The sequence below is a fragment of the Dermacentor albipictus genome, chromosome 4 (assembly GCF_038994185.2).
Source record: "Dermacentor albipictus isolate Rhodes 1998 colony chromosome 4, USDA_Dalb.pri_finalv2, whole genome shotgun sequence".
In the NCBI taxonomy this organism is placed as follows: Eukaryota; Metazoa; Arthropoda; class Arachnida; order Ixodida; family Ixodidae; genus Dermacentor; species Dermacentor albipictus.
The window spans coordinates 112,913,103-112,940,453 of record NC_091824.1 but is presented as its reverse complement, the minus strand read 5'-3'; the positions used below and the strand labels follow the sequence as shown (position 1 = coordinate 112,940,453).

The 27,351-nt window shown below is 47.7% G+C and overlaps 1 protein-coding gene and 1 long non-coding RNA gene across 9 annotated transcripts in view; one reads left to right on the top strand and one right to left on the bottom strand.

Annotated features, from left to right (window-relative positions):
• LOC139059268 (uncharacterized) overlaps window positions 1-27,351 on the top strand; it is a 380,230-nt gene that overhangs the window by 6,053 nt on the left and 346,826 nt on the right. The window contains exon 3 of one of the 4 annotated variants that reach the window (XR_011514032.1): window positions 16,655-17,185. The exons of 1 other annotated variant lie outside the window; for it this stretch is intronic. This is a non-coding gene — a long non-coding RNA (uncharacterized lncRNA). Of the gene's footprint in view, window positions 1-8,858; window positions 9,700-12,862; window positions 13,002-16,654; window positions 17,186-27,351 lie in introns of those variants that run through there. 2 more of the 4 variants (XR_011514034.1, XR_011514031.1) reach the window with 2 other exon arrangements.
• Window positions 12,098-27,351, bottom strand: part of LOC139059266 (monocarboxylate transporter 13-like) — a 79,860-nt gene continuing 64,606 nt past the window's right edge. For 3 of the 5 annotated variants that reach the window (XM_070537454.1, XM_070537456.1, XM_070537457.1), the window contains exons 2-6: window positions 23,363-23,778; window positions 20,571-20,714; window positions 18,784-19,950; window positions 17,196-17,321; window positions 12,098-16,196 (exon numbers count right to left, since the gene is read on the bottom strand). In XM_070537454.1, coding sequence (XP_070393555.1) covers window positions 15,937-16,196; window positions 17,196-17,321; window positions 18,784-19,950; window positions 20,571-20,714; window positions 23,363-23,672 — 2,007 coding nt within the window. In that variant the 5' untranslated portion in view covers window positions 23,673-23,778 and the 3' untranslated portion in view covers window positions 12,098-15,936. Of the gene's footprint in view, window positions 16,197-17,195; window positions 17,322-18,783; window positions 19,951-20,570; window positions 20,715-23,362; window positions 23,779-25,365; window positions 25,385-25,658; window positions 25,806-27,351 lie in introns of those variants that run through there. The other 2 variants (XM_070537455.1, XM_070537458.1) reach the window with 2 other exon arrangements.

The window sequence follows — 27,351 nt, the reverse complement described above, 5'->3', positions numbered from 1 at the left end:
GGTGCACCGCACCGTGGGCTCCCAGATCGCGCGCAAATATCAGACGCCGTGGCCGGTCTATGAATGGTAGAAACTCTAGAAAAGGGAACAAACAACACGGCGCATGGACTACGCAGCTGACCTAGGCTGATACGCTGTTCCTACGTGGCTCCGCTGCGTGAATGCGGAGGCCAACGAAACCAAGAAGGTTTTCTGAAGTGGAAATGATGTCCCGAAAATGAAGCCGGACCCACAGCATCTCAGGAGGGGTATGAGAAAACGTTAGCTTGGGGCGAAGAATAATTGTGCACACACCATCGACGATGATTGTGAATGTAAGCAAATAGCCCGAACGAACGAAGAAACGAACTGCCGAACGAATGACCATACGAATGAGTGAGCGAGGCGGCCACACCTTCACACTTTCTTCTCGTCCCTGCCCGCAACTCGGTATCGAGAGACCACTCACCCTTTCCCTCGGTCTTTCCCTTTCCCAACGTCCAGCGGGACATCATCGGTCAAGCCCTTGCTGCTGCTGCGTCTCAAGGCATTCCGGCCGACGGCTAGGGGCGAAGGGGGAGAAGCATTTCTCTTCTGACGTTCATTGACTGGTGCTTTTAATAAAGTTCTTCCTCCTCCTCCTCCCTCGGTGCCCTTGTTTCGCAAGTCCGACTGCCGACCATCGACCACCGCCGACAACCGCGACCGCCGCCAACATGAAAACGGGTGAAAGAAGCAAGGAACCAGGTATTCACTTTAAAGGCTGATCACTTTCCTCACACTTCCCACGAGTTTAACCTTCGTATTCATAACGATTCTCCACTAGAACGAGTACGATGATAATGACATGATGCTTACGATTTATTGGCATGCCCTTTGAAACGGAGAGGTGACAAATATTCACCTAGCCTGCCTGAGTTAATCAGGTGTGCCATACATGCTTTCTATTTTAGCATTTTGTATGCGTCTCCTTAACCTTTTTTGTCTTCCTCAAAACTTCTATATCTTCCTTGAACCGCTACCTAGGCTTGTAACGTATCCGGTCATTTCAATCTCTCCTCTGCATGCTTAGAGCGCAGCTCTTAACGCCCGTTCATGCGGCGAGCATCGGCGTAACCGAGTGAACGAGCGCCGCGAAGAATGAAGACGAAGGCTGAGCGCAGCGAGACATGAAAGAAAGGCGATCGCGCAGGAGGAGGGTGCAGTGGAATCATGAGGTGGTAAGCCGAGGGGGAGTGGAGTGGAGACGGCCAGCGCATGTGCAGAGTTACAGGCCGCCTAGGCATCCACAGCGTCGTGGGCGATTTTATCTGCGCTTTCCGAGGGAGGGGGGGGGGAGCTGCATGGTGCCATGAGGAGTGGGGAAGGCTACGCTCGTCCGCGACGTCAGCTGCTGAGGTCAGTCCGCGGTACCAGCGTGTGTGATGAGGATCACTGCTCCTGAAAAGGGCGATTGCGACCGGCTACGAGTAAGGCTCCATATGACGCTCCCTTGGGTGTTGTCAGCGCTGACACTTATGGCATGACATCCCCTCGACGAAGCGCCCCTCTCGTCGTTGGTGGAACGAAAGCGTGAGAAAAAAAGCGTAGTGCCACGCAAGACGGACTGTGCGGCGACGATGGCTACGATATGGCGCCAGAGTAGCGCGCGTCGTCTCTATGGAAACAAAGAGCTGCTTGAGCAGAGGTCTATCAGCGGCTGCAGCTGTGTATTGCACTCCCTCGCCACCCATTCGCTCCCTCTCACGATCTCCCCTTTAGTGAGGCGGACGCGCCACACTAAAGGGGAGATCGCCGCACGCGACACGTTCCGCGTTTGGAACGTGCCACGCGAGACAAATTGCTCATGCGAGTCAACATATCGCGAAATGAAAACACGTATAGAGTTGCGCTAAATTTCGCATGAGGGAGTATCGTAATCGTCGGTAAGCTTTTTTTTTTCACCAATACTCTAAACGTCTACTGCTTATCTCGAGTTGAACGCAGCGCTGTGCTCAACGACTGAGTTGAACACAGCGACGCCCCTCGATTGAAGAAGCTACGCTTCTAAAGAGTTGCTGTGGAATGTCAGTTAACCACAATGACCCCTTCTGTCGAAGGGTGGCGCTACCATCTACTTTCTTTAGTCAAGGTGAAGTGTTGAGTGGAAGAACGCTAGGTAGTTAATTTTGCCGTACATATACCGGTATACTTTTGTCTTTGCATCACTGGTTTTACGATTAGCTCAGAACATCTTGACAAATTTTGCTGGAGATCATGTCATGAATACCGCTCATCCTGTTTGCTTCTAGTCTGTGTCCGTGTCCCTTCGCGCTACAATCCAAGATTATGTTACCTACTCACCCAAAGAAAGATAATACTTTCGTTGGGAACAACCAGTTATTATTTTTAATTTAGCCTTAGCCTAGCATTTACATTAAAGAGCAAAATCACTTGATCAGGGGGCGGATTCCAACCGACAAGGCTCTATTTCAGAGGTGAAGTAGTGGTAAGCACTGGCTTAACCTCTGCTGGTAAACTTCAACGAACGTCACCGTGCCAGCTTTGTCTTAGCTAATCGTGACCTCCAAGGTTTCACCAGCACGATTGTGTTCTCAGAGGCCACACTTTTCAGCACATGCCTGCATGGCGTGTCGCAATGAGAAAGAATTGGATGCGCTAGTATTTCTTTCCCTCGCGCACAAGAACATTGGCACAAGCAGCGGCTCACCATGGCCATCGCATTTTATTCTCAATGTGACGCGTCGCATAACTAGAGCTTCCCTGTCGTACTCCACCGGACCGAAAAAATCGCCAGTGAGACACTTGGGTCTTCTTGCTGGTAGCTCTTGCTTGCTAATGACGAATGGGCAGTTTTTGAAAACAAGGCATTCTTAGTTGACTTCACGGGGGTTGGCGTATCCTAGTTATGGAAATCTTGTAACCACTTGTAAAAAGAAAACGGTCCCTTCGCGCCTCCAGAGCATTGTAACGAGTCGTAAGCGGCAAATAAGTGCAGATGTAAAATAGACAAGAAGCGAGAATTAGTTGCAGGGCAGAGAAGATTAGTTGTACGGGCTTAATTAGCGCCTGTACAGTAAAAAAGAATAACCACGATGTCCTATACTCCTGTAAAGGGTGCACTGCCGCAGATGTAGACATGTAGAGGCAAAGCCGCCTTACGGCACGCTTTTGAGAAATGGACGGGAACAACTTTATTTAAATGCGACAAAGTTTAACGATCCGGGCCCAGGTCTCCCAGGAGGAGAATTCGAGGCGTTCTCTCGTCGCCGTCTCTCGGGCCCGCTTTACTGTCCACTCTTGTATCTTGAGATTGGAGTTGCGCAGAGCGATGGCCCGCTTCGACGCAAGAGCCTCCGGAGCTACTGCCAATTTAGCTGATGTAACAGGACACTCCCATAATATGTGCGAGATGGAACGAGCTCACATCAACTGAGCAGAGGTCGCACGAGGCAATGATTTCTGGAAGGCGGTTTTGCCGGTGCCCACAAAAAGCGAGAGTTAGTAGTAGAGCAGTAAAATTTATTCTGTATGGGCGTATTTAGCGCCCACACAGTAAAAAATTAGCCACATAGACTGCACAATTTACGGTTTCGGCCAAGGGTCAACCAAGTGTCGATGCTAAAGAAAAGGTCTACGTAATTGCGCGTGAAATACGATAAGAATAAGATATGAAATGCGTGAATAATGACCATGAAAGAATAGACAGAAAGGGACAGAATGGAGATGTATAATAAAAATTTACCCATAGAGTCATTTAAACCATTATGTACGTCGACCTTGTCTTCTTTAGCGTCGAAATTCAGATGATGCTTTTTTTCTTTTTTCTGTCGTGAGTGATTGGTCCATATCACTGGGGCGCATGTAACATAACGTCTGCCGCTTCGCAGTGCGTTTTCAGTGCTCTGCCAATGCCACGGTCGTCGGCGACGGGAGGAGTGCGTGCCACAATGTTTCGCTCAGCGTATGCACAGCCCACCCATGGACAATTGTTTCAGTATAAGCTGCAAATGAATATTTTACAATAAACCAAATTCCTAGTAACAGCCTGTCATTATCCGCAGTATCCGTCCGCAGCAGCTCTGCTTACGCAGGAAACCCGCGGAGGCGGCATTGCGCATGCGCAGTGCGCAGGAGCACGCACGGTCTCCTGCGCACGTCCGCAGGAGAGCGCACGAGAGCGCATTTTACAGCGAAGATGTATGTACCTAGGGTCTGGAAAAAAATTGCGTTTGACTATTCGAGCCCGTGTACAACGAGAATTCTCCCATATAAACGCTAAAGTCGCCTTTATAGTCCAAGGTATGTATGCGCCTCTTTACTGTGACGTTGTCATCGCCTGGCGACGTTATGAGCAGTCGCGCTGTGGCCTTGCTATGAGTGGGACGCGTATTGTGCGCACCGAGGAAGGGCAGCGTGCCCCCTAAGAGCGACGGCGTCAGCAGAAGCGGGAATGGGCGCGGAGCTGGCGGAAAGCCGCTAACGCCGAGCGCCCTTCGGTCGACGGGCCTGGAGCGTCGCGCGGCCGCCTTTCGCCCGACGAAGAAGAGCAGCGTGTCCCTGAAGATCGCCTTCGCGAACAGAAATGGGAATAGGCACGCCGGCGGAGGAAGGAGACCACCGACGACGAGCGGGCCAGCAACGCCAAGCGTATGGGCGATACCCGTCGGGTCCCCGAATACCGCGAGGAAGATAGGTTCGGTATTCAATGATACACTCATGTCAATGTACCAACTACGCGCTATCGGTCATGTATAGACTTGACGTTTGCTAGAAATATTTCTAGCATCGTCGTTCAGTACATGGCCGTCTGCCATAGTGACCGTAAAGCGATGATCACTATGGTTCCAAATAAAATAAAAGACGGTAGAATCACGAAGTCACGTGTGTGTTTTTATTCAATCAATGTAGTAATCACTATACACAGCTTCGCTGGTCATCTACATTCACAGAGTGGAATGGCACTGAATTTCTTGGATATGTCTCCGGTCGAAGATATGACCTTGTCTTGTGGTTTGACTTCATGGCTGCTGATATCGGCTACACAGTTTCAGAAGCTGGCATATGGCGGCGCTGAGTGGTACACTACCGGTTCCTGCGCGGCGTACAAGTCAGCAATCGCCTCAACTTTTGCATCCGGCCAACTATTGCCGTTTCGTGCGCGCGTGCTTCGTTAAGTACTGTTACGATCAGCCTGCAGGGGTACTGACCTGCGAACGTTCCCCACTCCACTGCAGCTGTTTCGATCGACGTGCGGGGGTAGCGTCCTTCGAACTTTTCCCAGCCCGCTGCGACGAGTCGCTTTCTAAAGCCAACAATGCGTTTCCTCGGACAGCCCCACGGTGCCAGCAAGGCTAGCCGCGTTTGGCGGACCGAGTATTGTTAGTTGGTTCGCTGTCGCCTTCACGGTCTGATTGGAGCAAGAGAACTCCTGGGAAAGGGTGTTTTACGTCGCTTTCTCACGGGCCCCAGTAATCGTCAGAGTCGTTTGACAGACGCGGCGGCTAACTGCGGAGTCAGCTCTGGAATCAAGAGGCACCTGTTTGTCAAGCGTGACAATCCCTGTCTGCGAGGACCCTCTGCGCTCGGTGTGTTCAGTGAAACAAAAGTGTGGACGTGAGTGTGTGAACCCTCCCCCTTCACAGGTGGCTCGACTACGACTACAACGACTTTGGACGGTCTGATTGGACGAAGTTTGGACGGCAGTTTTCCCTCACCTAGGGATGTAGGGAGGACAGAGAGTTTTTAAGCAGCAGTTTTCTGCTGCTCGGTGTGCTTTGTGCTCCATTTGGCAGTCATGCTAGACTGTTGAAATTTATCTCCTGTCTTAATGTAAATATTCTAAATAAATCCCGTAGTCCTCGTTCTCGATGAGAACAAGTCCCTCCCTTCAACAACGTCCTTAGCTTGGATGAGTCGGACGACGGCATCGGCCAGCTACCACTTATTTCATGCCCGACCTCAGCTCTTACAGTACGCACGATCTCGTGCGCTGCATATGTGGGGGGCTCCGGACGCCCAACTAAAGGTGTCTATTAATTGGTCTGCGGCCACTAAATCGGCATCTACCTAAACAGCCTATAAACACGCTGTTTGTCTCGGCGAAGTTGACTGATAAAACACGCGACCGGACATTTCTTAGAGCCGCAGGCTCGCTGTTGCTATCGGACCCGGGAAACCGTGTATAGTGCAGCGTAATGGCTAGCAGCAAACGTTGTTGGAAGCATAGTATGCAACCGAGTAAGCCAGAGCGAGTGCCAAAAGCAAGCTCAACCCACATGGTGACGAAGTGTTTGGACGAAAAGCGGTCCAGAAGCAATTGGCGACGACATGAACAATGAGGGGGATTTGGCACTTGCGATTGAACCGCGTCTAGCAGTTGGGGGGCGGGTTGACAAGCACTATTAATAAAAAATAACCTTTTGAAGTAAAGAAATATGACACGCTTTATTTTATTCAAACAAAATGTAATATTTAAATAGGTTTAAATAATTCTGATGCTCAAATAAAAGACGATTGGCCTTTATTTGAGTACTAAAAACATATTTTTATAGCGTCTCCTTCTCTCTCTCGAAAAAAAAAAGGGTGGGAGGAGGGGGATAGTTGAAGCCACTGCGGAAAAACGCACTCGTGAAGTTCGTCGGCTACGATGCACCCCCCTGAAATGTTTTGTTTTGCTCCTCCGCGTGTTTTCGTAATTCCTGTGGCGCTAATTTTGCGCTTGTTGAGCGCGGTGTTTCCGAGGCGTGTTACATCTAGGGGCCATGTGTTATAATGTGAAAAGTTCTCACGTGAAGTGAGTAAGAAACACAGGGCAAGTGCCGGTTTCAGCGGTCTTCGTTTGACTGCCAGCTGTGACCCACTGGGTCGCACTTGAGAAGCACCTGAAGTTACCGAAGGTGCACAAGGGGTACGTCTAGGCAACGAGTTTCATTTTCTGTCCTCATCATGACACACTTCGTGTGATTGATTGATTGATTGATTGATTGATTGATTGCATTGATTGCATTGATTGACCTACTGACTGACAGGTGTGTCGTAGACGCTTTGCCACTTTGCACTACGATGTTTTCGAACGCACAGCAGGTTACGGAGTGTGCACAAGGACAGATAAGTTACAAAGTTATGTCTGCGCCAAGATGTGCGCGGATGCCAATTTCCTGCGATCTTGAAAGAGGGCGGAATATAAATTGTTTTACGTTGTTCGAAACACATACCAATTCTTTTTGAGGAACTGGGAAACTGACTGTATCGAGTGAAATATTACATCGACCCTAAACACAAATTAGTTCGTTCCCACCTTCCTGCCGATTGAAGATCAAAGACCGGCGTATAATTAGGACGTACGCGAGGCAAGAATAACATTTTGAAGCGCGACGAAAGCTGTGTCTGCATTCTGGTTGTTACGGCAGGTTACGGTATGTTACTGTGTTCTTTGGTACCTCTAAACCGGACGTTATTCTGGTTAACCTCCCTGCTTTCTACTTTTCTCTTTCCTCCTTCTTGGTCACTCTGAAATAGATGGTTTTCACATCACATAACGGACGCAGCTCCTCACCGCGCAAGTACCCAAACATGGCGGCCACGATGATACCAGTGCACCATGTTATCACGCGTGCAATTGTTTTGCTTTTTGACGGTGGCCGTTTTTCACTAGATTATGCCTGTTATCGATTTGTTCCTCGGCGCAAAGGGCGCCTGTAGCATGCATACGCAGCTTTTCGACGTGTATTACTCGAAATGGCGGCCACGTTGACGTCAATGCAAACTATCTATTGAAGAAGTTGTGCATTAATATGCTGATCACGCGTTGGGATTATTATGCGTAAGATTTGGAGCACACAGTACTGATGCAGGTGTTCTTTTTTGTTGTTGTTGTTGCTGCCACAGTTAATGCGTCCTGTATATACGCTGCATAATTCTTGTTTTATGATTCTCGGTCAATAAAACTAAACTCTTTTCAGACATTTGGGAATAGATATGAATTGTGTTTGAAGCAATGCTGATCATGATCATGATCATAGCAATGCTGATCATGATTCGGCGCGTTATAGTGCCCTACATACTCGAGAAGTATAAAAGAAAGCAAAATAAACATAAGGTACGTGGCCGGGGGTACACAGCTGGCTAAGTAAGAAAGATTAATCAAAGGTCAAGTTAATGCGAAGGTCAAGAACAGGGAGTGTAGTAGTTCTCGTAGCGAAACCAACGCGCGACGGTAGTGTGCCTAAATTTCATTGACTTGCCGCTAGACATGAATCCGCATTTGATAAGGCTTTAGATCTAAAAAACCGGCATCCACTTAAAGCGCCCATCGAGTGGTGTTTGAAAAATTCCTATGCCTAGTCCACAGTGGATCCGTGCCGAGTTGCAAGATGTTGCAAAATTACAAAACATAGAGCCCCAATCCCGAGTCTAAACAAAAATAAAAATAATTGCACCAATACAAAAATATTACGTACGCCACTTTTTTTTTACAGATTAGGGCGTCACTACCACTTTATTATTTTTTTCCACGGGTAGTGTCCCCTCCTGACATCGACGGCATTACCACCCATTAACTGTTCCATAAGCATTTAGATTTAAAGTTGACGGAAGCATCAAGCGGTCAGCAGTACAGATAAGCTAGAGACATTAGGAGTATTGGTGGATACAACAGGAAAGTGATTGATACGACCGGATCCGTTACAGGCATACTAGTGGTAGAAGGTAGATACAGAAGTTACGAATAAGAGAGAAAAGATTAAAAAGACGCTAGAATGAAAACACGTATAGCATACCTGAATAACTCAAGCCGGCTAGATGACTGTTTGCCCACGCCACCTTTCAAAGGGGATGCCAATAAGTAATCATCATCGTGGATGAACTGTCACTTTCAGAAAGCATGGACTTTGGAAGCTGGTCTACCAGGTGTCCGAAACGTCTCAATGTCCTGCTCCTACTTGACCACCTTCTGTGCCATGACGTCATCACGAAGGCATGCATCTCCTGAGAAAAGGAACTGAAGTTTTTTCGTACAAAAGCTATTATAGTGAATTGTTTAGGGCGCTTTTAGGCTTTCCAGTATATTTTCTGACATTTCGAGGTTCAGGTTCTTCAGCTAACGCAAAAAATTAACAGGAAAGAAAATTAATTATCGCACGCCCTGTCTCTGCAGGCATTGGAAGCAATCAACCGAAATAAGAGCGAGTACTTCCCTCAGCAAAAGTACACGGACCAGTGATTCCGCGATGAAGCGGATTTTCTGCACTGCTTATGAATGTAACTTAAAATTGAGGAATGCTGCCCATACTTGCCGTGCCGACTTTCCAGCACAGTTTTCAATTTCACTTTGTGCGTCTGACTTGCGAAGAAGTGTAGTTCTTGTGAGCCTTGTGGTCCGTATACCTATACGCTCACGTGTGTATGCATAACTTATCCGTGCCTCATACTCCTTTGCTCCCCTTTTAACTCTAAGCCACTCGGCCGCGTCGTTCGTAGACCACGCGGTGTCGACACAAGCACTCGATTCCAGATGCGTCTCGCGGCCGTTCAAGGTCAAGTGCAATGATTCGCCTTCGATCGAATCCCGAGTGGGTCTCCTGCCGGCGTGTGACATTGGCTCTCGTCTGATGAGGATGCGCGGGCCTGAGATGCGCACTCGGAGAGGCCAGCATTAGAATGTGCTGTAAAGCAGTGATTTGGGCTTGTTGGTAAGACATCGTGAGGCTTATAGCGCGTTAAAAATGCAAGGACGGAGGTGAGACGTGACACACACAGGCGCTAACTTGCAACAATCTTTATTTCGAGCAAGGGACCCATACATATATACAACTTTTTCGCGTGCATCATACATGCGCTGTATGATGCACGCGAAAATCAACACAGGGTTTTTTGTAAACAGCGCATGTATGATGCACGCGAAAAAGTTGTATATATGTATGGGTCCCTTGCTCGAAATAAAGATTGTTGCAAGTTAGCGCCTGTGTGTGTCACGTCTCACCTTCGTCCTTGTCTTTTTAACGCGCTATAAGCCTCACGATTAGAATGTGCCTGTTTGCTCTTTCCTTTTACTCGCGACGTCACTGGCCGTTTCCATGGTGACCGTACATTCTGCGTGTCAACGGTGGAATGCGTTAAGACGTGGCGAAGAAAAGGTCAGTGTGCACCCAGCGTATTGTTAAAGTAAAAAAACAAAAATATTTGCATCCCAAACACTTCAGGTCCTCGATCCCAAGGTAGCCCTTGTCCTTCGAATAACTTGAAATTAAAAAAAAACAATTATCGGTAGTATTTTGCGCGAATCATTTCCCAACAATCAACTGTTGAAAGAGCGAAATGTTGGTTTTCAACTCTGCGCATTCAACAAAATTCACTTGTAATTGTTTCTGACCAGGCGGAGCCACTGGTCGACAGGTCTTACGTCTGTCGTTCTTTCTTTGTATGTATGTACGTACGTCTACTCTTCGCTAAAATATACTTTCGACGGACTATTGGGGCAGTCAGTGAAACAGGAATAAATATTTCACGACAACGTTAACTTTAAGATGTGAGAACAGTATCAAATGAAATATTCCGCATAATGTTTATTCGATGCACTTAATCATACGAGATGATGTATCGAGTCATGGGGCTTTATCTACACGGCGCACTGCACATCCATCTGCAAAATTCAGAAAGGTTCTACGAAGATCGTCGTCTCAACTTCAAAAGGTGCCCCCTCCACGCGGCTTCTTCCTTTTAGACATGGCCACAGTTATCGCATAGCTTCTTTATCGCATTATAACATAAGGTAAGGCAAAGAAATAATTAATTTTACCTTTGTACTGTGGGCCTCATATTACACAGTGCACAAGGCAGAATGCTCATACTAGTTAGCTCTTAAAGACCTCACCAGGTGTGGCCATATTGAGCTGACAAGCGTAGAGCATACAATGCACCACAACGATCGTGTCTGCAAACTATTGCATCGTTACGATCCGCGGAAAGATCTGAAATTTCAAACCAAACGCCGTTTTTTCTTTCCCTCGCGGCCGTTGCGCTTCAAGCCGGATGACGTACACATGCTAGTGCGCTTACGTACATGTGTTCGTGCTGTGACGTCGTTCGTGATGACGCGTTACTTCAAGAATTACTCAAGCCAACATCTGTCATCTGTGTAATATGTTGCTGGAATAGATGAAATAAAGCTTAGAGAAATAATAAAACACACAAACCGTACGTCTGCACGTTGTTGTTTTACTTCGCACCGCAGCATGGTAAGCAATTCCATTTCGTATGCTTGTTCCCACGTCCTGCAGTCGCACGCGCAGACACAGAAACTATGCAATTTTCAACTGTGTTCCAGCGTGGCCTGATGCTCTGTGATCCACTTGTGTCTGCCACAGTATTTTTGCAGCACAGACATATACCGCTACTCAGGTGTCCTCGTGCACAGCTCGCGAAATTGTGTGCTGCGCGAAACGAGACAATCGGAACAGCTCGCACGAGACGCCGTCAACAAAAATGCGCCGCGCAGAAAAAAGAAAACGCTGCGCCCCTAATCTATGCGTCACGTGATCCTCGAGGTCCGGTATGGGAGAACGCAGGGAAGGAATTTCGCTTGCGCAAGCTAGACGGGTCAAGTGGAGAGATCGTCTGTTTGCAGTGAAGCTCGCCTCCTGAAATCATGGGTTCGCAACACTGGAATATTTATACCTCGGCTATTAATGAGCCGATTTGAAAAACATTTCGCGGCAGAAGGCTTCCTAGAGGATACGTAAGAGGTTCCAGCGTATAAGCAATACTTGCTATGGGACCTGCTGAGGGGTCTTTTAACTCAATATGTATGTGAACAACGTACTTTGCCAATTATATTACGGTTCCGCAATGTGAAATGTCGTACATTGGTGCAGTAACACGCAAGAAAACTTCAAATGTTTAACTTTTATATTTGAAACTTTGTTTTAAATTACACATTAAACGTGTAACTGCTGCTACACTTCGTTAATGCTAACAAAGAAATCAAAAACCAACTTGCATGTCTGGTGTTGGATCCCTTACGTATTCCGTGTGATTAATTAGCATATTGCACCGCGCTTTGGTGAACTGAAATGTTTTCGTGTGTTCTGTTCAATAATGAAAAAGGAGCACACATCGCTGTTTGCTTGACTTGTTTTATTAAAACAGCCTCGGCTTATGTACAATTGCCACGCTTGTGTTACGCGTGGATGCTTTAAGTTGACAAAGATGTGGCACGCATTGTAAGCACGAGATATCAAACACTGAAGCTGGAATGAATAAAAGACAGAGAAATAATTGCGAGACCACGTGGCGTCAACACTTGGAGCAACAAACGATTGCTTTAGGAAATATTTTGGAACTGTGGCGAACAACCAGCTGAGCTTCGACTTCAAGTCTGTCTTGAAGAACCGCATTCATCATTGGCTTGCTGTGAATTGTATTGAACATAGTGCTTGGTAAAAATGCTTCCAACTCCGTTAGGCAGGGTTCTGCGGGTCTCCTTTTTAAGTGCTTTGCGGGAGTCATTGCAGTGCTCCATTCGGGAGTTGGCTAACTCTCAAGAATGGCTTTGAGTATGTAACATGCATGCAGTCTCTCGTGCGAATGTTACGTGCCAGGACTTTCTTTGCTCTTAGAGCAAAGAAAGTTCACCGCGATTAGGACGCAGTACACGCGCTAGCTACAGGCTCAACAGACTCGCTTCTATAACGAAAAAAGTTTTTTCTTTGTCATTGTGGCAGCTGCACGTTTTTCGGAAAGAGACAACAGATTGAGCATGAACTCGAACGAGGAGACGCAGAAGCCTGCGACGATAAAACAGCGACCTGAGCCTGTATTATGTGACGATTCCTTTCTTTTTTTTCTGTTTTTTTTTACCCCTTCGTAATTGGTTCGCACGCAGCCACGCTACCGCTGTCACCGATATCGGCCACTCAGCGGGACGGACGAGCAAAAAGAAATTGAATCGGGCGATGAGAATCCTTATATAACACGGCCCCTGTTCCCCGTACAATGATTCCTGCACCAAAAGTATGCGACGATACATAACGGGAAGTTAGTGACATTCTACCACTATGCATGCATGTTTGGGTATCTTGCATCAATAATAAACAATGAATCGGTAGTTGAATGCACTGAATCGACTTTGATCAAGCTGTAATGATTGTTTCTGTTGTTCAGGAGAAATTAAGAGACAGCGCGTTTTCCGGTGAATGCTCAACGTTTTATGACAAACAGGAACAATTCTTTGAGACGCCACGCTGTGCATATTTGATCTTCGCCGTCGTAATCGTTGTCGCCATCGTAATTATCACTGGCTTCGTCATACTTTAAGCCCTACTCCATGACAAAAGAATCTCAGGTATTTCAAATTACTCCTGCTTCGCGTCAAGATGAACTCGTGCTGTAGCTGCAGATATCGTCATCTCAACCTTGCCTCGTTTGCCTATGTTTTCTTTCATCTGACATCGGTGCTATTACACACAAGTTCTCCCCTTCTTTGCATTTAGTTACCTTCCCAACTCCACTAGTCCCCCTTAATTTCAACTGGAATATAATCGACCCTTGTCCTATTCGCGATCAGCACTGCTGTTTTTCTACGCCATGAAGTTACTCCTATCAGCTTCGATTTAATTGCTCGTTTGCACTTCCTAGCATTTTTTAAAGTTTCTTTGTTATCATGAAAGCTTCCGCCCGATACGTACGTACTGGAATTATACATGTCCATAGGCAGTGGTTCCGCTTTCCGTAAAATTGATGCACAATAATACGTACAAACGTTGTCATTGAGACAGGTGAACCTGGAATGAGTCGTGCATTTATAGTAAGCAGATAAATAGTTGAAGGCGGAAGGACTGCATAAGGTTATTTTAACGTTCTCTGTTTGACGGCAGTTTTCACTTCTATCAGTTAGCTTTCGCCCGTCGTGGTGGCGTAGTGGTTTTACCTTTGCACTGCTAAGCCTGAGGTGATAGAATCCCGGCCACGCGGCCGCATTTAGATGGAAGCGCAATGCAAAAACGCCCCTGAAACATGCATTGAGTGCACGTTAAAGAACTCCACGTGACCAAAATTTATCCGGAGCCCCTCACTATATGGCATGCCTCGTAATCATATCGTGGTTTTAGCACGTAAAGCCCCAGAATTTATTTTAAGATTTTATGAGTTAGTTTGTCGGGAAATGCATTAAGGCTATACAGGTAACAACATTTTTACCGCAATCCGTCGAATATTAGTTTTTTTATGCTCATTAGTTGAATAATACATCAGAGCTGTGCATAGAGTTGTAGATAGTTAAATATTAAGGAGTCACTTTTTATATGAATTCTCATTCGTTACTTCTATAGTCCTGATCTGATCGCAGCGGTGCTAAGTGGTAATCATCACAAACGGAAAACTGACAGTCACAAGTGATGAAATGATTGGTTCGGTTATCGCGTTGGAGTACGCAGCTGCAATATTATTGATTCGTCTGAATATTACGTGCACCCTGTAATACAATGGATGCGTTACTACAGCTGCACGAAAATGTATTGTTACAATATTTCTCACCGAGATCCTTTTAAATTTGAAGTGGTACCATCTCTACCAGAAAGCGAAAAAGAGGAAACACACCAGAACAGTACTAACTAAAATGGTAGTTTAAACACATGAAGCTAGTTAAGCCCGTGTATGGAGGCATGGTAGTGGATATGAATGAATACGTGAAGCACAAACTACCTGGGGCAACTAAGCAACTTGTGCTCTTGCGGACTTTATTTGGTTCTTCTTTTTATACTGACACAAATTGTTGAATGCTTTCGATTTTCCCGCCGAAGGAGGATGGCTAGGTTAAACAAAGGTGAACCGTTACCACGTAACTGGAGCTTACCAGGTAGTCATTCACAAACTGTTATGATAGCCTTGAAGCTAGAACCAAGTGAAAATACTAAAATTCATTACAATGAAGCGGCGATGGTAAAAGTATGCTCAAGCATTCGTCCTTACAAGCGTGCGCAAGAAATGGCTGCGTCCGAAGAACACCTAGGCCATCCATCACCATACGTGCGTATAACCTAAAGCGTCCTGGAAATGACTGAACGTGACAAGGACTGCCTTCGCCACTCACGACGACACAGTGCGCACAAGAATGAACCGAAGGTTGTGCATTAGTCACAGTATTCCATCGTAAGCAGGAAGTAAGCCATCCGCCGTTATGGCGGCAAGCGATGTTACTGCCACACGGCTCCGTCTCGGTTGGTTATTGGCACAATTTGACTTAACGAGCGCGTAATCCTGCACGCCTTTGTGACCGGTACAGCAAGAACCCTTTCTCCCTGGCACTTTCGAGGCTGAATGTCTGTGACTTCGAAGGAATGTGCAGACTCCTCGGTGTCTGCCGCCTGCTGAAGGCGCGATGGGCTCACTCACGGAACAGCGCCGCATGCGGAATCCGTTCAGCACTGCACCACAACACTTGGGCACACGTTCTGCTTCTTTAGCCACATACGCTGACGCTACAGCCAACCAGCAGGCGTTCGCAGTGATACCCGGAATGCGCACCACGTCACTTAAACAACGCGCACACCTGTTGGTTGCAGCGCCGAAGTTGTAGACGACGAAGTACAGCCATCTGGACATCCAGAAACGCCTCCGGTGCAGAAGGGTTGCAGACGCTAGCGGAATGTTCCAGTCGCCAGACACTCAGTGCGACTCCATTCGACAAGGTCGCCTTCCGTTTTCCAAGCGTCCGACCGAGCTCTTCCAGAAACACCCACAAGCGTACACGGTGGCAGCGTGTGACACAATCTGCCCAGTGGTTCCGAAGGCACAGCGGCGTCCGGAAGTGTCACCCACCACAGCTGTAGATTGGTCGACGGAACGAGCGGCGCAGACCGACCTTCCTGAGTGAGTATGCGCGGGGACGGGTTTGTCTTTGGTTGTCGTTTTCCTTTCGGTCTCTGTCCGATACCGTGGCGATACCAGGAGGCCTCGATCCTAGGTGGCCGCTAGCCCGGCCTCGCAGCCCTCGCTGACGCAGACACCACGGGGGTTGAGCGTGACCTCCTCGTTTTCGTCGTCCCTTTCCGCGGTCGTGGTTATGATGGTGGGTAGTTGGGGAGCGGCGGCCTCTTTCCGGCGTCTCTCCCAGCGCGAAATCCAGGGAAGTGGGAGGCACATGAGACCCGAAAGCGTGATGACCGATCCGGCGACGTAGAAGGAAGCGTCGTATGTCCCCGTCAGGTCGTAAAAGATACCTGCGGACAGAAAAATGGGGGTGGAAGGTGCAGTTTTGTGAGACGTAAGCGAAGATATTGTGCAGGATAACGAGATGGAGAAATGTCTTATTATTCAAATTTAGAAAAAAATTGGTGCCGTGCGTTCGTCTGCGTAATTCTGCGCAGGGCGAGCGGTACTGTAAGTTTGAACGCAAGGTTTGCAGGTATAGTTTTTGTTAATTGAAGAACACAGTTCCCATTGTTTATCATTAAGAATCAATCGTACAAATACATGGGGCAATGCGCTGCTTCCATCTCTGACCCCACGGGGATCTGTTGCAGCTGACATTTGAATGTGACACCACCGCTCCTCTATTGCTTTCATTTTTTTAAAAACTAAGCTTCTATTCTGAGTAGAAGTAACTTGTTTGGTACTTAATAACCGTAATGTTTTGGTGTTTTAGAAAGCTAACATTGTCTTTCTTGTCTTTTTCAAGGACAAAGCCCTTCCTCAGCTTTCAAATATAGATCCCGTCCTGCGCGGACCAGGACCACAGATCACGGCTTCGGAACTGCGCACTGTCGTAGGTGGATCAGCGATACGTTGGTGGAGGCAGCCTTTTTGTAGTGAACAATTGTGTTTGCTGCCCTCGGCAGACATCGAGTCCATTTTCTGCTCATGGCTCGAAACCACCTCCCCTGTGTCATATTGCTTAATTAAGGTAAAAATGTGCAAATTACATCACTTGTCTTTCGTCATGCCACGTCTCGGTTCCCGAGGTAGTCATTAGTCAGCAAATGAGGATTTAAATATGAGTAGCAACGAGTCCGGGATATGTAGATGCTGAAATATTCGTAGACCTCGCCACTGATATCTTCCCCATGTATTATAAATGTTTCATGGGTGCATCTGATTCGTGACTTTGTCTCTCCTTTTTTTGCTATCCATCAATTCAGTCTAAAAGAGCATCTATTACAGTGTAGCACCACGGCAGGCAATGGTCAATGTTCAACAGTTTAACGTGAATTGCAACTTACCGGCGACAGGCGAACCGATGACGGAAGCCACACCTTGGAATAGCAGCAGTAGTCCGAACGCATTCGTGAGTTTTTCGACGCCGAACATCTCGACAGCAATTATAGACCGAAGGGCAGCAAAACAAGCTGCAAGGAAGGAAAAAGAGAGAGACGCCGAAAATTTAAGTTGTTCAGAAGTCCAAAGTGAAGCGGATCTCATTTTAGTTGACCTGCGTCGAGAAAAGGAAATGAATGCACTGGGTTGGTGCATTGCGTATACGCAGTTACGCACACGGCAAATCTCACACGTGAGAATTCCAGCAAAATAATAATTACGGGCATCTTTGCACACTTATGAAAGGTACTGCATGACGTGTCAATCACTGGCTCAAATAAATATTCACCACAGCACGGTACGCTGGGAAGTTATGTCCTTTACCAACATTGTTTAGATGTCCAGCAGAATGCGGTATAGAATTATAATAAATTTCCTTAAATGCCTAGGTCTTTGTTTCTCTCATTCATAATATTGCTGACATTTATGGTAAAATCATGTGTGAGACCTCAGCGTGGAGACAACGCTTTCACATGGGGACCTGACTTCAAGTTTCAAGTTTTAAGTTTATTTTCATTACTGTTACAGTCTGCCATGAAAATGTGTAATAATTTGTTTGGGCGAATATCCAAAGGCTAGTAGGTCATCAATATTATAGGCTTCGTCGAATCCAAGCCCCTTTGTCGAAAAGTTGGCAACAGGATGAAGCTTTCCCTGTTCGGCCACTGTTCCATTTTCCTTTGGCGTCTATGTGTTATTTGGATTTTGACATCATGAAGAAAGTTAAAAAGCATGCCAGATAAAACGAAATTGTTGCAGGTCATCTACGTAATGGGGGTCTGTGGGCCACCAGTACGTGGATGACACTGAGCTCTTACATGGATGACACGAAACTTAACACTAGCAACCACTCTTTAGGGATGGAGCGCTTGTCCTCTGCTTAAAAGCGCTTTAGAGAATTGTCGTGATTCACATTTAATGGGCACAAGAAAGCTAAACGCACTCCGTACTCCTTTAGAGTGCAAAAAAAAAATTAAAATGTGGAGAGATCGTCTCCCATTATGAAGAGGAACGCAGGCGCTTCCCGCCTCCACACCCGAATCTATGCCGATCTCACTCGATCACGCTTAGGATGCTTCAGACGAGGTCATATCCCTCGGGAGGTTTCTTAAGCAGAATTTACCCAGAAATTGACCCACAGTGCCCGGATTGTGGGGAGGAGGTTAGCACTCTATCTCATGCTCTGGCAGTGTCCTGCGTTACGGGATACGTCCTTCACCAGCGAACAGGACTGGGACGAGGCCACATCTAGTACGGAACTCAAGCTCCAGTCCATGGCCGTCCAGAGGGCCCGTGAAAGAGCGGAGAGGCTTGGCCTCCCGATTCCGTCATGGGAGCAGCCAGCGGCGAGCCGGGGGCCCCAACGGGTCTCCGCCGGCTAGTCCCTCAGGACCTCAATAAAGGTTCATTGACTCTCTGTCTGTGGAGTTACATTTGGGATCGCAAGGAGGAGTGTCGCCAGCACTCAAACATTTTCAGCTTGTATGAACTCACCTATGGAGAAACCGAACACGGCACTGTAGACGAGGAGCATAGTGTAGGTCTCGAAGAAAGGACAAAGCGCTGTGGCGACGCCGCCCACAGTGAGGGCAACGTTATTGATGAAGAGGGCGTTCACCTTCGGCCGGTCAGACACCCAGCCGGAGAACACGCGGCCCACCGTGTTGGTGATGCCGATGGCAGACAAGATGAAAGCGGCCTTGTCCGGTGAGATGCCCGACAAGATGGCCTTGTCAACAATGTACATGAAAGGAACGAAGAAGCCCGCCAGGGTCAGGAATCCGGACACGGCCAGAGTCACGAATGTAGGGCTCTTCAGGAGGGAGACGTCGAGCATCTGCGTCAGAGTGTCGGTCATCTCCGGCGAGAGGCAGCCCCACTTTTTGTGTGGTCCCTCCTTGGGCAGGTTTGCGATGCTCTGGTGGTAGGAACCGATGTCCCTCTGTGAGCGGTACTCCGGTATGCGCAGAAGGCTGGCGCTGAAGAGGATGTCCTGGCGGTAGAAGGGCCTCATTTCGGGTGCCGTCATTCGACGAGACCTGCTGTTGTTGCTCTTGGTGAAGGAGAGCTTTCGAAGAACGGGAGGAGCCTGGTACGCAGGTTTGTGCTCGACACGGAGCTGGTTGTTGTTGTGGCAGCAGCTAAACTGCTGCTCAGCCTTTACAGCTTCGGAGTAAGGCGGAGGTGGGCTGTTGTTGCTGCCGCTGGTAGAGCTGGAAGCGCTGCGTTCTTCACTGTTCAGGATGACATCATGGACGATGCGGGGCGGAGGGCAGCTGTGCTTGCGGCGCGGCCCACCGCCGGTAATGAGCGTGTCGTCGATGCCGTCCTCTTCTGAATCCCACTTGGTCATGGCGTCGCGGGCTTCCTTTATGCGCAGTAGCAGAGGCTTTAGTGGCACGGGCTCCGACTTGGGCTGCGGCTCCTCTATCGGCCGGAACAGGGCGCCTACCACGCAACAGTTGAGCGTCATGCCCGCCAGGATGAGCATGGAACCTCGCCAACCGAATTCGGAGACCAGTAGCTGACAACAGGGCGCCATCAGGAAGCCTCCGATTCCGGAACCGCAGACGGCGATGCCCGTGGCGAAGGCCCTCTTCTTCTCGAAGTAGAAGCTGATGTTAACGGCAGCAGGTAGGAAAATGAAGCCGAACCCAATGCCTGAAACAACATAAACGTATGGCATTATCTAGGTGAACAAAGCGACGAATAATATAGCATAGGTGCATGAATCGATCAAGCCAAGAAAATGGTGCAGTTTGTGCAAAATTTCAGTAGTGGTTTAGCGGTACACGCGAGAAAAATGCTTTAGCATTACGTTGCACTTCTTTGAGGTTCAGGATCCAAGATTTAAATGGCGTTCACCACATTCGCCACCGTCGCACTTCAACGGGGGCGGAATGCAAAAACGCTCGCTTACGTTAAGGCGTATACGTAAACAACCCGAGATTGTCAAAATAAATTCCGCACTGGTGGCATGCCTCATAATCAGATGTGGTTTTGGCCCATAAAACTCTGGAATTTAATCAACAAAATTCGTGAAGCTATTCAGATATGCATATATAGAAGCGTCTTAAGAAATTGCTTTCTGAAATCTCAAATTGATCCGTTCTAGCAGAATGGAAGCCCCGTTTACACGGCAAGCGATTCACCTGACCTTTACGTGAGTGGTCATCGCACTGTGAGCTACAAAGCGTTTTATTACGAGTACATCATGGGCGGTTCTTATGTTGCCCAACAGTGCCTTTACAAGATCGCCGCGATATGATCGGCTAGCTTACCACTAAAGAGTCCGATGGTGATGTAGAGTTGCAGGATGCTTTGTGCGAAAAGTGCACCGCAGAAGCCGGCGGCCGCAAGCAGGCTGCCGCCGATGGTCACGGGGCGACAGCCAAAGGCATTCGCCAGGCCCGCAGCCACTGGGCCTGTTCAACCCGTAGAGAAGGTAACGTGAACAAATCAGTGAAGGACGCAGAAACATTGTTTTGCGCGCATAATCTCTGTAGGCGAGCACCCGTCAGTTTAAAAAAAAGGACACCGTAAGAAAAGACACAAAATGTCAAATTTTGTGGCCAAGTGCTGTTGTGTAGATGAGGAAGAAAGCACTTAACAGAGACTGAATGCAATGACATGCTCAAAAAGCGCAATATTGGCGAGTGAGTGAGCTGTCCAACCGAAAGCACAGCAGTCCGGGATACATAAGATCTTGTTCTTAAGAGCTAGCACCTTGTTCTTAAGAGACTAGGATTAAACAGAGAGATATACAGATAGAACGTAAGGCAGGTGGCCGTGAAGCGTGCAACCAGGTGGAGCTCTGGGCTCCTGCGACAGGAAATATTGCGTGGACACAACTGTCTAAGCGTACAGTCCAAGCCAATCAGCTTGCGAAACCATTTACCATCACATTGTCTGTTTATTTATTCTATTTAATTATTTACTTATTTATTGCATACCAACACTTGCATACCAACATTCGCCCTGAGGCATTGTTGTAGGTCGGTGTTTAGACTGGAAAAAGTACAAAACAAAGCAGTCACAGCTTAGAAAAAGCCGTGCATTGTTAACGCGACATGTCATACCCTACAAGCCCAAGTCGGCTCACTTCACCACCATACTGCGTTCCTTAACAGGCACGTGCTCCCATTATTGTCGACACTCATTTAATTTAGCTTGTTTTGTTTTTCGTCACAAACACACTACGCAGCGGTGGCAAACGCAACAGTTCGTCGCGGATAAGCGTGGTCCCGGGTGTAACGATCTGGAATTTCTTATCGGCGGACACGTCTTCAAGGAGGAGCAATGCCGGATAACCAGATGGCGAACTGTTGAACGACGTTGCGCGTACATTCGGCCCGTTGGCGCACGCGCGCCAACTGCTTCGAAACCCCGAATAGAATCGTCCTTGCACACAAGTGGGGACCCCGATCTCAAGGAGTGCGCGAGATTATCACGGGCTGCGCGCAGCTCCACGTCACGCATGGGCTGACTCCTCTTGGAGGGAATTGCGCGCTGTGGCTATCGAGACAAGCCACGCCTCGCTATCGGTATCACGTGTTGGCCGACAAGCGGTTGCTGGCCCGTGCCGCGCACCCTGTTGGACAAGAACTTTTTTTACAGAACGGTAGCCGAAATGATCGCATCGATGAACGCAAGAGCGAAATTCGCTCGACATTTGAAGTGCCACGCACTTGAGCTATGAGAGATGGCCACCGCTTCATGGTTACTGGTACTCCTGTGGCTTACACGTTTCATGTTTGAGTGTGCGTAATAAAGGTACATGTGAGGAACAGGGTCTACACTGTTATAGTTACATGTTCTTCACTGGCCAGCGCCTCGACTGGCTGTGTTTCTTTAACTATTACAGAAGGTCATTACCTATAATCATACATTGTTATTAGAGACGTAGACGCGCGAGAATGGGCGTGCCGATCTCTTGTGCACGTCAATGTCGCACTGAACTCATTGTGCTTTGACACCGGACTAACTTGGTGAACAGCGATATACTAGAATAATGGAAAATTGAGTAATTAAGAATTTGTTGTTTAAACGTTCAGGCACAGAAGCCACAAACACAAGAAGAGTGAAAAGCCGTTAGTATTGTCGTATTCGACGAGTGCAGATAGTCTTGTGCCATTTTCTTCTGTATGCCTGTAACCTTTCAAATCATGAGCGTATAATAATGGTCATCGCCTGGGTGCCGGCTCCTCATGAGATGGTCTTGTTTACAAAATTTTATGCGAACTTGGGGCATGCATCTGTAATAAACACTGAAATGGTTGCTGCGAATTTTTCGCTACGGAAATAACAGCAGAAATTATAGTTAACACAACTTAAGACTTCTAAGAGCTTTCTGGAAGCTATTTCGGTGCGTTCGCGTCGTGTCAGCGCCAGTCCCGTCTCAGTGGTTAACTAGAAAATTTCGCAATGTATTATAAACCCACTTGTACCTTTTACTATTTTAGTAGTTATCTTCATTTGCTTTAGTCCAATGCAACTGAAACTACATTATAAGTGGAAGCATTTTGTAATTTTACCACTTATCCTTACTCTCCTCCACGTTCGACTGCCCTTCTTTCAACTTAACACTCTATTTGCTGTTCCAGTAGGGCACATGTTATGTAATCTATGCACTTCATGACTTGGCCAGCTTCACTCCTACTTCTTAAGATAGTCTAAGATTAATTGCTCAGTTCAACGCAATTTATTGCTGCAAACTTGTGTCACCACCCTCTCGGACAAATTCACCAGGTGAACAAATGAATGAGTCAGTCAGCCAGCCAGCCAGCCAGCCAGCCAGCCAGCCAGCCACAACCTACGGAGACACGCTAAAGCGTTCGTTCTTTGAAAAAAAAATTGTGTGAGGAAATCGGCAACACAATGTGCAGTTCCTATTTCGGTTGATGACGTGCAAAACACAGCGCGCACACGTGGTCAAGCAACATGGCCGGATGGGTGAAAGTTTGGGCAAATAGAACCATTCTTATTCACCAGAAGAAAAGGAAAAAAAGAAACAGCCAGCGTACTCACAAAACGCGAATATAGGTAATTTTAAACACCCGTTTGGGGAACGTACCAGCAAGCAGGTAGCAGCCGGTCTGTATGGAAGCCACCCAGGCCGTGGCCCCCTTGGATTCGCCAAAGGTGGCGGCGAATTCGCGCAGGAAGATGCCGAACGAGAAGATGATGCCGTCGACGATGACGAAGCAAATGAAGGAGGCGAACACGATGACCCATCCGTAGCCACCGTCCGGGGGACTGGGCAGCTCCACGGCTCCGTCCTGGTCGTCGGGTAGTGACGCGGTGCCTTCGTCGTCCTCTTCCTCGCCCTCTGTCGGTAGGGGTTCCTCCTTGCGCAGGGATTCGTTCGACTTGTCGCTGCTCATGGTTGACTGCTGTTGAGGGTACTGCTTGTCAGCCCTTGTCGCCTCTCCTTGTCACTGCACCGCCCGAATCCGTCTTTTCGGCTCAACACTCTTCCGGGCTTCGACACTGCGTAGCCACGGAGAAAAGACACATTGCTTCAAACGACGCGCAAGTATCATCGGTTTCGCTTTCAACAATTAGAGAAAAGAAATTGGGCAGAAGCCATCGGCGGATAATTGTCAAAGTTTAGGGATACCTTCTCGTTAGACCTGCTGAGACATGTGCTGGGTAGATTTCTTGGTTTAGCTGTGTTCGTTAATGCTATGAAGTGTGTGGTGTACTTCAACAGTACACTCCATGACCGCTACTGTCAACGGAGATCGAGTTTGCATTTGACTCAGGCCTTACGAACTTGCAGGTAGTAAATGCTAAATGCTTTGTCAGAAGTTTAAATTGGAGACACACAGTGAATGGGCTTTGCTCATGTACGCGGGTGTACTGCGTGGTATTTGTTTCTAGATTTTTCCACAGTGAAATATGAGAGTTATAGCAAACTCGCTATAATGTTTTAAACTCGTACGTATTTCCAGGTATTTTTCAAGAGCTCTTGATCGAACTCCCAGTTTTCAGGGATGGACGCCACGCTGATAAATCATTTCCTGTTATCGTGCGAGCCTCCAAGTCACCGCGCAGACCTTCAATGAGCGCACTTGCAGGGTAGAAGCGTTTTGAAAGCACGCGAGACAGGATAGGCATTATCTGTTTTGATAAGCGGCAAAAGCAGCAAGCGAGATGCAAACCGCATCAGAAAATCAAAAATGCGGGACGCTTAGCTGCTGCTGAAGCGCAGAAGCCTTTGATGTGCCCCGTCCTCTCGTGAACAGAGCGCTTTGATGCTCAGAGCATTGGGCGAGTTTCCTCAGATAATTATGCAGCGAGCTTCGAGAAATTAAGAATTCTGATGTCAATGAGCCATGTGAGCTCAATTGTCATTCATGTGCACGACAACTTTATCTTTCGTGTTCTGATACCCTTTTCGTTCTGCACGGAGGCGTACAGGCCATCAGTGACGAAAAAAAAAACTTGAACACATTTGGCTCGTACGCGTGGATTTGTCAATGCTTCTGATTGTGACTTACCCAAGGCCCCCAAAAAGCATATTCATGCTATTAAAAAAAATTAGTGCGTATGTTTCTTTTTATTCGAACCACCACTCGTACTCTGCCTCGTTGACCTTTTGCTTCGAAACAACTGCAGCAAAAGCTGGTGTAAGACAAGAGTTCTGTTCTACGCAGTATATAAATTGCTGTAGAATTGTATGGTCATCGAAGGGAAGCGCACACGTATGACGAAATGTCATCACTGTCGCACTGAACGTAGTGTTAGCGAGATAAACCAATTGATCGTAGCGCGCATGATGCAGAACTCAAAAGTATTGGAGTCTACAGTCTGCACCTTTGCATAAACTGCACGTTACGATAGGAATGAACAACTGAAACTGATCGCCAGACACAAGCATCATACAGATTCATACTTCCCTAGAATGTAGAAATCAGCACATGGCAAGCGGGACCACTACAACCGCAACTGCAATGAATTGCCCCTTAAGTGCCAATATGTGCCAAATTGAGAAAAGTAATGCCTCCGTTGTCACTGTGTGTTTAAAAGCGACATGTCCAACGAACTCGCTGCAATATATCGCTGCCAACTCACGCAAAAATAACGCAGGCTTTCAGAACCGACACAAAAGTGAAACACACAAGCGAATAGCCGCAATTCTCAATCTCCCCCCGCAGGCAATCTTTCCAGCGGCAGAGCCGACACTTCATCACCCTACGGTGACGCTTACAATAGAGCCCTTGTATAGCCCACATGGTAACCCTATTCCAACACCAACTGCACTTTCAAGGCACAAGGAATAGCCTTTCGTGTTCACGTCACTGCGAATGTGCGCACAGTATTCCTGGCACAAAACGCGTCGCCGACTAGGCAAAGGATTCGCTCACCGGGTTTTTCGCCGCTGAGGTCGCAGCCGATAAGGAGCCTTCCAACTGATCTGACGCCCGCGACTCGAAAGACCCCGGAGGACTCGAGGCAGGACACATCTTCGCCGGTGTGGGTGCTTATCGGTGCCGGCCGCCGAGTGGCAGATAGGGCGCGCGCGCATGCCTCTCCGAGGCCGACCGATTTCTCGACGACGACCAAGAGCGAGCCTGCCTTCAAGAAGACACTTCCCTGGCTTCTCCTCTAGTACGTTTGCCCCATGTGATCGATACATGCACTGCGTCTACGGACTACCAGCTATCGTGCAATGCTGCGTCTGTGGTGGACATCCGGGCCACGAAACAGGCCTTGAAGTGTACATCAGGTGTAGACCTCCCAATTCGCCAACACAGCCATTTCTAAACCTCACGTGTCCTTTACTTTTCGGAGAGCTGGAAGTTGCGTTTTAGTTCTATGGGATCGATAGGTGCAATACATCCGCAAGTTTCCAGGTCGCCTGCAATGCAAGGGTTCGGCTGGAAAGCCAGACAATGAATAGGCCTTGAAGTGCACAGCAGCCACTGCAGCTCTTCCACTTCTTCAACACAACCCTTTCTCTGCCACTGGTTAGGACGCATACGATGGATATATGCACTACGTGCACACGCTACCAGGCCGCGTGCAATTCATGGTCTGCGGTGAACATAACGACAATAAACAGGCCTTGAAGTGTACAGCAGCAGCCGCATCTCCCCCATTCTCAAACACTGCCCGTTTCTCAACCAACCAATTCCTATACCTTTCGGCAATCTAGAGGCGGTATCTTAGTACCATGTGATCGATACATACACTATACGTCCTTAAGCTACCAGGCCGCCTGAAATGCATGGTCTCATGTGGACATCACGACAATGAACATGCCTTAAAGAGTGCAGCAGCAACCGCCTTTCTCCCACTTTTCCTACGCGATCCTTTCTCAATCACCCATATTTTATGCTTTTCTAAGAGTTCCAGGTCGTTCTCTTGCGAGCTTTGCAAGTTGCCTAAAAGCTGCGGATCAGCACCCGTGAACGTCATGCAACTTTCGGAGTACCCGACGCCGCATCCTCCTCGGAAGGCGATGGGCGTAGAACTCGAATAATATTTTTCTCAAACATTATCGTCTTTATTTCATTGCATCATTCCCACGTACTGTCTTGAAAAAGAAGCATATGGCTCCGTCTTGGAAGTTTTGCAGGAAAGGCCACGCTGGAAAACTGGAGATTTGCCGTCGTTTACGAAACCGCTGATATTCGGCATCGGAGCTCGGGGTATCACTACTCTTGCGGGTTACGATCGGACAGTAGCTGATAGAAATTCGCTGAACTCTTAGGTAAGGCTTTTAGAAGAGAAGCACTCCTGAATAGTGCTTGTGAAGACACCGAGCTACGTCGTGTTCGTGCTGGTTTTTTCTAGGAGGCGGTTGTGAGCGTCATTCTCTTGTGAGGATAAAGGAATATGAGGGCACAAATAGTGACAAGTGGAAAAACCATGTGGTCGACATTTTATATTGAAAGAATAATTAGGTACGTCGACACTGAAGACTTTTTGACATGAAATAAATTGAATGTTTTAAATAATATGTTAAAGAAAATGTGCGCGTGTGTGTGCGAAATCACACACACGCGTCTGCGCACGCACAGACACATACCCACCGTTGATTGTGATTGGACGACG